At 36.3% G+C, this 10,948-nt stretch overlaps 1 protein-coding gene across 3 annotated transcripts in view; it reads left to right on the top strand.

Moving 5' to 3' along the window:
• Positions 1 to 261: 261 nt before the first annotated feature.
• Positions 262 to 10,948, top strand: part of PPP1R1C (protein phosphatase 1 regulatory inhibitor subunit 1C) — a gene marked incomplete at both ends in the record, with an annotated part of 128,731 nt that continues 118,044 nt past the window's right edge. For 2 of the 3 annotated variants that reach the window (XM_082658399.1, XM_082658398.1), the window contains 2 exons: positions 262 to 342; positions 2,023 to 2,083. In XM_082658399.1, the coding sequence (XP_082514525.1) occupies positions 262 to 342; positions 2,023 to 2,083 (142 nt within the window). Of the gene's footprint in view, positions 343 to 2,001; positions 2,084 to 10,948 lie in introns of all 3 variants that reach the window. The other variant, XM_082658397.1, reaches the window with a different exon arrangement.

Genomic DNA, 10,948 nt, shown 5'->3' with positions numbered 1-10,948 from the left:
AATTAGCTTACAGTTCGTTTCTGCATTGTGCTGAGAGGATCTAAGGGATTGCTGGGGGAACAGGCAAGCCAGGCATCACTGTGGATGTTGAAGAAGGGAGTTACTCAGACCTCGGCATCTTCACTTGCTTTCTCTAGAATTACAGCTATTTATTACGAAGCATTCTGTAGCGGGGTGGAGTGCGCCTGAGGAAACACATCCCAGACACCACCTGGGGTTAGTCTTTCTGAGCACTTCACATCTCTAATTCTCATCATTGTCATGGAGCCCAACAGTCCCAAAAAGATACAATTTGCTGTGCCTTTATTCCAGAGTCAGATTGCACCTGAAGCAGCTGAACAGGTAAGTGGAACTGGGTGGGGACCAGCTCCTGTATGTAAGTAATACAGACGTATATTCTTGTTATTAATTGAAAGCTTCTCCACCTCTTGAATTTGCCTAACTTTGTGACTTCCCAGGACATATGAACGAGAAATAATTTCGTTTCCACATGCACTTGTATTTGAGTTGCATTGGGGGAACTACTGGCTAAAATGCAGCATTTCATGTGATACAAATTAGCACCCATTAAGGAAAAATGATTATATTAGCAGTTTAGATTGGGATCCAAAAATGTTTGCTTTTGCTTATTAAAATAACAGGTTCAACATTTAGAGAAACTTCAATTTTTTTTTCAAAATTAGCAAGCTTTTATTTTATTATTTATAATAAAATTATTTATTTATTATTATTCATTTAACAATGAAAGCATTAAATCTTGGAATAATCTCAGATTACAGGCTTAATGTTTCATTTTAATGTTTTCATTGTGTATCCAAAGCAGTAATTATATGTAATATATTATAGGATCGCAGGTATATGTATAATTTAAGAAACATTTTATTCAGGTATTAAAAATGGTATTTTAACACAACCTGGATTTTTCCCAAGTTTAATATGTCTATATATCTTTAGTTCTATCTCTCTCCCTCTCTCATGTGAGATTGGTTTACTGTATCACCTTTCATATTCAGATTACTTAGACTCTTGATTCAATGGAACCACTCAAAAGATCATTTGTGGTAAAATTACAACAGTGAGGAGGCAAAAACAAATTTATGGGGTCTGCTACCTAATTCATTAATTTCTTAAACCCTAAATTATTCCTGAAGCCTCTCCCAAATATTATATACAAAGTCTTAAAAGTAATTATTGAATCTGAGACTCTCAACTTCCTAGGATGTTTTGATAATCTGAAGTAGATTCACCCAAACTCAAGCCAGATAAATACAACCTTGAACGTGTATCTATGTTGAATGGGGCATTGGTTCTATCCTGGACAAGATATCATTGTTTAAAATTTATTCACTATCCTACTGATTTGGAAATTTACTTATATATTTAAAAAATCAAGGATACATTAGAAATTCTAATCATAATATGTTCCTGTAACTCCTAAAATAAGGAGAAAAACCCCCGCACCAAACCTATTAGTTTTAAGTGAATTATATACTTTTGTAAGATCCATATTCATTCTTTCTGTGTTAATTTGTTCTAAATAATACTATAGAAAATAAGAAAAGTTCATAATATTAATTGAAGTTAAGAACGTATGCTGTTAAATTTAACCTGCTGGAAATTTGAGTTTTCTAAGCTTCTCTTACCCCATTTAGAAATAAGTGTAATGGATCTCGAAAGCTTCATCAATTTATGAGGCTCCAAGAGAGCCACTAAAATGAGCAAGTCATCCCTGTACCTTCACTGCATATTAGTATTCAGTGGTATCATTTGGTTACATACAACTATTTCTTTTCTGTGGAAATGCAGCTTTTTGATCAAAGAAGGTGATATTAATATCTGACAGTTCTACTGTCTGGCTTTCTATTATTCAAAATAAAATTAGCGAGCGCCTACTGTGTGCCCCCCAGAAATTTGCTCTTTATGTTGGGAAAAGATGAGGATGGGACAGCCTTGCAAGCTGTAGAGTAACCTGGAACAGAGTCTGACAGTCTCTGACCTTAGCTGGGCCTTTGTTGTTCACAGATCAGGAAAAGAAGACCTACACCAGCATCACTTGTGATTCTCAATGAACATAACCCCCCAGGTAAAGAAGCATGATGTCTTATGTACTGATGTGACAGAATAGAATTGTTTGAGGAACATCAAAGAGCATGCCATTGCCAACAGATTTCAATTCGGGATTTCAGTTAGCAATAATCTAATAAGCTAGTCTATACAATGGATCATAAACAAAATCAGAAATAGATATTATGAAAACTGTCTCAGTCAACTGCCTGCTTTTCCTCTAGAATGACTTACTGGTGACTATATGCTATGAAATGTTTTGTTAGCAATCACTGTCATGTGTTCAGGTGTTTGCTTAGAATCTGGTTCAGTGCTTATTAATGAGCCTGGTAGAAAGTTGTTTAATTAGGTTTCATAGCTCAAATTGCAGCCCTGGAGGTGCTTATATCTTTACAGAGTTGTTTTTTAATCAAAGGTTATCATGGGGTGGGCAATGAGCCAGCATTGGCTACAGCTTTGATGCTGATGTAATCTCTGAATAATGCAATTGACAAGTAACCAGATCAATTTTCAGCACTGCCCATTTGGGAGCCATTCTGAAGAGTTGCATCCATTTGTTGAGGTTTTATTCTCCATTTCCCGTATAAAGTAAAGCTGCATTATTATTCCTGATAAAGGGCTATGATCTGCAACACACAAACATTATGTACTTATTGAATGGGGGTGATTTTAATTTCACATTTAAGCTCTGTTTCTAGAAATACAAGTAAGACAGCAAAGGTCACGGCACTAATTTGTATCCAGGCAGGACTTGTTGTTGGATTTTTTGCAGGTATAAACAATAAAGGTGGCTAAAAAGAGTTTAGTGGAAACATAGTAAGTGTAATTACAGATTGTAGTGAATGATTCGTTTTAAGAACACTGGGGCAAAACAGTCTTTGACTTTTTCAGATTCCTTTCTAATTAGAGAAACATATATAAGAAAGTAAAATTCTAATAGCATATTAGTCATGGAGCCCAAATACAGAAAGATGTTCAGTTGTTGGGAAACAAATAGGCAAATTTATTCCTGCTGAAAACAAAGAATTATAATTTGATGCTGTATCTTTAAAGTGCTATAGCATTTTAAAATCATTTTCAAATATATTATTTCACTTAATAAATATAACTTATATTTGGTTGAATAAGAGATGCAACTGGTAAGAGGTGCAAATAAATAGAAGTAAATAAACATAATAATGAAATCTTTTCATATTGGAGGTAATTTTAGAGCAATTTTCCATCACAGCCTTTTGCTCATAGTGGCAGACTTCTCCACAGTGTCCTAGAACTTACCTCTCTATGCTAACCTTGAAAAGTGTTGCCCAAAGATATAACAAGAAGAACAGAATCTTCAAAATTTCATCTGTACTAAATACTTCTTTCCTATCCAACAATTCTTTATGTTTCAAATATTATCTGAACATTCTCTATCAAACAAAACAAATAACAGCAACAACAAAAAAACTTAATTGTTAAATGACCTTGTTAAAGCAATTGTTGCTTTTAGCCCTCAAAAGCAATGTGTTCTTTGACAAATAAAAATCGGGTGCAGCTTTAAATCCTGGTAAATAAACAAATCTCTTCAATTTATTGAAATTGCCCAGGACACATATGAGTATTCTTGGAATCACCTATCATTAATGCTCTTTAAAATTCAAATCCCTGAAAATCTTTCTTGTCAATTAATGAAGCAAATAAAATTAAATTTTCCATTACAGAGACATAATTAACAAACCTTTCCAATTCATATAATAAGATCAGTATATTGTAATCATTGTTAAATGAATTAGACATGGCTTACTTAAAAAAAATCTTTTCAGGAGTTTGCAGAAATAGTCTGTTATAAAAGAATATTTGAAAGAATGATTTAATTTTAGATTAGAAATAAAGGAAATAGCAAGATATTTCAACATGTAAATCCAGATTGTTTGCTAGTTCATCTTTGCCTGTGTAAACATATAGATGAGGTGGGCACCGACTGGTAAGATTCCAGGGGCAACAAAATGTCACATCAGTCCCTTTCTAACCAACAGCCTAGAATTCTCAGCAGTAGAAACACGAGGGAAACAGTTACATAACCTGTTAAGGATATATCCTCCGGCATAGATTAATCAATTTAATTCAAAATAATGGGACACAAGACTAAAAATGTTAAATTGATGGCATCATACCTGAAAAAGCTTAAAAGCAAAGGGTGTGTCTTTATGGTGGAGAGGGCAGAAACAATGTTTGCTTCTTGGAATGACTCTAAACAGCCAATGGCAGTAAAAAGGTACTAGAAGCCAGAGATGCAGGGGTAGAGGTGCACCAAAGACAAATTTCATCTTTTTCAAATGTTTTCTAGGGCTACCAGTTTGACCTTGTAGCAAACTGCTTATCTTTCAGAATTTTTAATCTTCTGAGTAAGTGCCTATTTATGATAACCTCTCTGAGGTTATACGGTAAGAGTCTCATTGTCTCGTCTTGTACTATTTGCTTTTACTCTTGTACAATATGTAGTTAACTGGTTTGGTTTCTATATTTTTATTTAAAGGGATGACTATATATAAATCTTCTCTATTTAGAAGTAAATGGCAATGTCACTTTCTGCAATTTATTTCATCACATTTCTAGATTTACTTAAACATTACTTGTATTTACAATAGTAGGCTTATGAGAAGACTGTATATTTATTTGGCTACCAGTATTAGAAACCTAGAATTGGGAAAGAACTTCAGAAAATGCCTAATCTAACCACACTTCTTCATGAAAAATACAGAAATCGACCCAAGTCCCTGAGACTTGCTCCATTTTGTATATATCAGAGAAGAATCCATAGTTACAACTAGTTTTCAATATGAGATCAAATAATTTTACAGGTTAGAAAAGTTTCTTATGAAAAACTTGAGTGATGCCCCACTTTATTCTAAAATAACTCTTCATTTACTCTTGTCAATAAAAGTTCATGTACTCACCTTTTTTAAAAAAAAATTATTTATTTATTTACTTACTTATTTATTCGTCTGCACTTGCGGGCTTGTGGGATCTCAGTTCCCCAGGGATTGAACCCAGGCCACGGCAGTGAAAGCCCAGAATCCTAACCACTAGGTCACCAGGGAACTCCCTACTCACCTTTTTAAATACATGAGGCAATTCTTCATTACCTTCTTTTCTGGATTGAATATTCCCAGCACCCAATAAGGGCCTTAATGAGCTCTATCCAAATTCTCCTTGTCTCTAGGCCTTTGGAGCCTAGAGCTGGACACAGTCTTCCAGTAAAAAGCCAGATTAGAACAGGCCTTCTGAATATTAAAGTTTGTGGCATCCATTCTTTTCCACTTGCCGTCAGGCAGAGACAATATGGTTACAACTAAGTTTAATGGACCTGATGCCTACTGAACATGAGTGAACTGTAAAAGGCCAGGAGCTTACTGAAGATTTGGATAAGTACACAGGAGTTCTGGCATCATTTAGAAGTTTGTTGTACATCTAATAAGTGGGACCAGACATATAATGTAAAATGGGGGATATTTATTGAACTTCCTGTCACAGCCAAATTTGGGGGAGACTGACTTTCTCTTCAACACTTTTCGCTCCAAATATTCTTAGAAATGAGGAATAAAAATAAAGCATTTTCTCACATGGGCCATGTTCCTAAAAATTACTTAATAATGAGACATATGAATTCAATATCTCACCATCTCCTTTCAATCTTGAGAGTAAGTCTAGTCAGTAAAGAGAACGGGGATTTCCAGTTGATTGGGCTATTTGTCTCCACACACTGAAAAAGAAGCCACAGTCCGTTCTGGAAGTAGCATGTGACTTTCTAAATGAGGCTTGCATTTTAGGAATTTGACAGTAAGTTGACTAATAAGATTTTCAAGGCTCTGTATTTAAAATCCTGAGACACTGGATGACACAGAATATTGCTGGACTCAGACTGAGCTGTTCAAAGCAGAGAGGCTCCAGAAATTTTCAGTGATGTGAGGTTTTGCAGGGTCATCAAGTTAAAGTGGACATTTATTTCTAGTGTTAGGGCATTCATATGCAAACAGTCTCTCTTCATGGAGACCCTGTATTTTACAAAATGAGTGATTGGTAGGCAATGGGCACCCTGAGTACAAGTTCCAGGAATCTCACTGAGGATTTTCCTGGGATTCTTAAGGATGGGTAAGACATCATCAGTCCCACACCTGGAGGGGCCTGTCACCCGCAGGGACCTCCAATCAAATGTGTTCAAGTAAAAGCTGTACTGGACCTATAGTCCATACAGTTTCGTTTCATTCTTTTTTCTCATCTTCTTTGGGAATGTGGCTGTAATTCATTCTGATCTACAATTGTCGTTGATTGTTCAGCATTTATTTTGCCTTCTGAACATTAATGACAGTACAAAAGAAAGAAAGGTCCAGTGTTTGAAGACTCTTCCAGGTTTAACTGGTATGAATTTCTGTCAGAAAAGCCTATTTTTTTCTCCTCAGCATTTATTTCTATAAGTTATGGAATGCCAAACCATGCTGAATGAGTTAAAGATAAGTAATGCAGGGACTTTCCTGATGGTCCAGTGGTTAAGACTCTGAGCTCCCAATGCAGGGGGGACAGATTCCATCCCTAGTCGGGGAACTAAGATCTCACATGCTGCACAGCGCAGCCAAAAAAAAAAAAAATTTCAAAGATAAGTGATGGATGTGGCTTTCAGAGGTTCATGTACTGTACAACTGATTGACTTATTTTCCTATAACTATTCAGTCTGTGCAGCCAAATAGCCCCATCAATAGGAATAATTGTGAGCCAAAGATGAGGTTCCAGTTCTTAGTCATGCCAAAGTTTGCTATACTATAAGTGTTCAAAGGACTAGTGTAATCTTCAAATTGAATGGAAGAAAAATGAAAGGGCAAATTATAAAACTATGAAATAGTGCTGTTTTATTTCAGCAACATTACTACTTTTGCTCATTTTGAGCAATAGCATATACTGCTCATCTTTTACACTGAGTTTAATAAGAAATAGCTTAGTGAAATATGAATTATGGTAGGTTCAATTCACTTCCTTTTTCTTGGTCTCTGTTTTCCTACTTGTGGGGATTATAGCAGGTGAAAATAACCCTAAGGTACTTCTGCATAATGTTGAAAGGCAGTGTTTGTAGTAGGTAAAGCACTGCCTTTGGAGTAAGACTTGGGTTTGAATCCCAGCTTTGCCGGTTTCTGGTAGTGAGACATTGGGTGTGCAGTTGACCTCTGTGGGCTCAGTTTCCCCCTTTTTAAAAGAGGACATTGAGGTATAAGAAAATGCATAGCACAGTGTCTGCAACCAAATAGATACTGAAGACATGCGATCCCCCTGTGTCATTATATCCATGCTGAGTTCTCCTAAAACCTGCATTTCCTTTTTTTTTTTTTTTTTTTTTTTTTGCGGTATGCGGACCTCTCACCGTTGTGGCCTCTCCCATTGCGGAGCACAGGCTCCGGATGCGCAGGTTCAGCGGCCATGGCTCACAGGCCCAGCCAGCACGAACCCGTATCCCCTGCATCGGCAGGCGGACTCTCAATCACTGCGCCACCAGGGAAGCCCTAAAACCTGCATTTCTTATCAGAAGATGGCCCAGCTCTTTTCCCATCCTGACTGCATTAGGCGGTGTCAAACAGTGTCCCCATGAAGCATTGGTTCTTGATAAGAGAAAAGATGTACCATAACTCCTAATTCATCAGGATAAGAATACACAGTTATGGAATTGTTATGGATCTTATACTGTGGTATTTGTTCAACTGACCATGTCTGGTTTACAAACATAATTTTCATGAAATATGAGTCCTTGGGAATATTTTTAAAAATAAGCATGCTACTGATGTCTATAAAGTTATGAAAAAATATATTGCAAGTAAGAGATCTTTGTGAAAGATTTGTATCCAATCAAAAATGCAATTCATGGGAATTCCCTGGTGGTTCAGTGGTTAGGACTCTGTGCTTTCACCGCTGAGGGCCCGGGTTCGATGCCTGATCAGGGAACTGAGATCCTGCAAACCACTTGGTGCAATCAAAAAAAAGAAAAAATATTCAATTCGTATCCTAATAGTATGTGGAAAGAAAGAAGATTGAATATGGAGTATAAAAATCCTTTAGTGATATCTATTAAACTCTCATTTGATTGCTCACATTTGATTCCACTCCATTTGCTCTCACTTCCTTCCATACGCCATTCCTGTGCTATATTCTGGGTAAGCTTTCTTCCTTTGGTTCCTCCTTTTGGTTCCTTTGCCACCTCTTAAGACAGCCTAGACTGACTCATTTGTGTAAATCACTCTCCATGTTTTCCAATTAATCTTATTTAAATTGCAGCCTGAGACTCATTTAAATCTCAAAACTTTCCCCTAACTAATCTGATTCATTGTTTGGCTTTGTTATTCCAATACTCTCCTCTCACCTGCAACTCTTGAAGGTATTTATTGATTTATACATTCAATTCCATTAAGTATTTACTGAGTCCTTATTCTAAATCCTCGAGGAACATGTGGACTAGGTAACAGAGAATAATACCTCTGGATGAACCAGGATACAATTGTAATACCAGAAATTCCAACAGCTCAGACCACAGTAAGATTAATTCTGGCCAAGACATAGAGGCATTTATTTATCATGCTCACTATTCTATGAAACATTTGTAAAACTTGTCTTGATCTTTTGGCTTTAAGCTTTTAAGAATTGGCATCAGAGCTAAAATTTTACTATTTTTTCCAAACTAGTAGCATAGATATAGCTACTCAAAACTAGTAGCATATCTAGTAGATATTAGATGCCCATGGTCTATTAAATTTAAGTGGATAAAAAAATATATTCTCAAATCCAATGGCAATCTGTTAAACTTTTCTGGGCACTTATTCTGGCTAAGGCACAGTGTTAGCTACTCTAGGGGATAAAATAAGTAAGTCACCATCCCTGACCTCATGGAGAAACCTACCTGAGGCATAATTTGACACATGTATATATATTGGTAGTAAGATCAACAACATGTGGCAAAATACAAAATGTATTTCAATTCGGTGCAGAAATGTTTACCATAGGATGTTTTGGGTGATTAGGTTATAATGTTGTAAAATACGGTACAGAGACTAGATGCTTGATAAACGGCGACTCTTATTTTGGAGAGGCCGGCATGTACTACTTAGGAATAGAGGTGTTGGAATCACTCAGGCTTGAATCTGGCTCTCAGATGGCTGCTTACTGCCTGTGTTACCCCAAAAAAGTGGCTCATCCTTTTAAGGCCCATTAAAAGTGGGGAAGCTGGGTTCACGAGGCTCTGAAAAGCTTGTTTTTTTCAACACTACCAGATTTCACTCAATATACAATATATTCATTAGAAATAAGGCTATTCTGCATCCACTGAATAAACAGATGCACATTTTTGTGTCTACGTAATAGTACACATGGACAGCACTGTAATCAGCTGTTCTGGGAGCTTAAGAGCACATTCAATTTCAAATTTAAGCTAGAAAAAGTTTCTAACAGCTCTTTCTAATTGTTTCTATTTCATAATCATATTCAAGGAGAACAGTAAATTACCAAACCTCTAACAAAAAATCTAACCAAGCTATGTAGTTAATAGAGAAGGGTTATTTATGTATTTATTTTAGAATTGCTCAGGAACAAGCTTTCAAGCTTTGAGATTTTCTATCCTTTCTTCCACCATTTCTATTCATGACTTTGACCAAGTAGTGATCTGATGCTGTTCCAGCAATACCAGACACAATTTGGTAGCAGAACTTACCAGGGGCTAAAGCTGAAATGTCCGCACAGGGTCCAGGCAGGTGACATAGATGCCTGCCTGGGCTCCGTGTAGGATGCTGTGAAGGGTACCGTAGTCTATTGGAGGATGCAAGCTCCATTCAAGGCTGTCAAACTAAACAGATAACACTACAAAGAAGGAAAAAAACACTGTAAGGGATGGAGGCACCTAAGTGGTAAGATTTTAGAGATGCTGGAAAATATCTCCCTAAATCCGTTTCCATACTACCTGAAATTCTACCTTTTGAAGTTGTTGTTAATATTGTTACTATATTCTATCTTTTGAAACACCAGTACTGTGACCAGATGTAACATATTGTCCTGGCAAGTAGTCTACCTGGAGCTCAAAAAGCCTGAGGTGGAGAGAAAGGAAGGTCCTGGAGCAAATGTCCCAGCTGCAAGGATTAGGGCCCTCCGAATTCATCTCTTCCCTCCCAGTCTGTTTGCTGTTATTACCTTCTCCATACTCGTCCCCTTCATATCTTCCTTAGCATTTCAGGGGCCCCTGAACGTGCTGGGAAATTTTAAATCTATATCTATGAGTCTTTTCTGTGTTATGGAAAGAAGATTATCTTTGAATTTAACGCAATGATTTTGTATCATTTAGGGTAATTTGATATAGTAATTATAGCGCTTAACAAGGCTATTTGTGAAATAAGTTGCCAAAACCTGCATCATCAAAGGGAGATATCTTGACAGTCTGGTTAGAATACAATTACAGTGCAACCTTGGCAATAATGCTGAGAAAAAAGTACTGTGAGAACTAAGAAAAGCTAGGAAATTTGTAATCTTTCTGGGTTTGTTGTTGTTGTTTCATTCTCTGGGAGCAATTTTCCTTCATTATGGGAAACAATTTTTTCATAATCACACTCTTTACATATAAATACATATTGACCTGCTCATAAAAATAGAACTGAGTGCACAAAATGGAAGAATGAGAACAACAGTTATTTTGGAATCCAATTTTTAGAATAATTTGCCTCAATGTAACATCAGTTTATGCTTTCTTTCCCTGTCTGTTGAAGAACATACTATTAGAACACATATACACAATAGATATTTCCATACACAAACACATGTACACATGCTTATATAAGCCAAATACACAACTGTGTGTAAAAATATCACAGGCTATTTATCCATATAA

The sequence above is a fragment of the Grampus griseus genome, assembly GCF_964374135.1.
Source record: "Grampus griseus genome assembly, chromosome: 7".
In the NCBI taxonomy this organism is placed as follows: Eukaryota; Metazoa; Chordata; class Mammalia; order Artiodactyla; family Delphinidae; genus Grampus; species Grampus griseus.
This window is presented reverse-complemented; position numbering and strand designations above follow the sequence as displayed.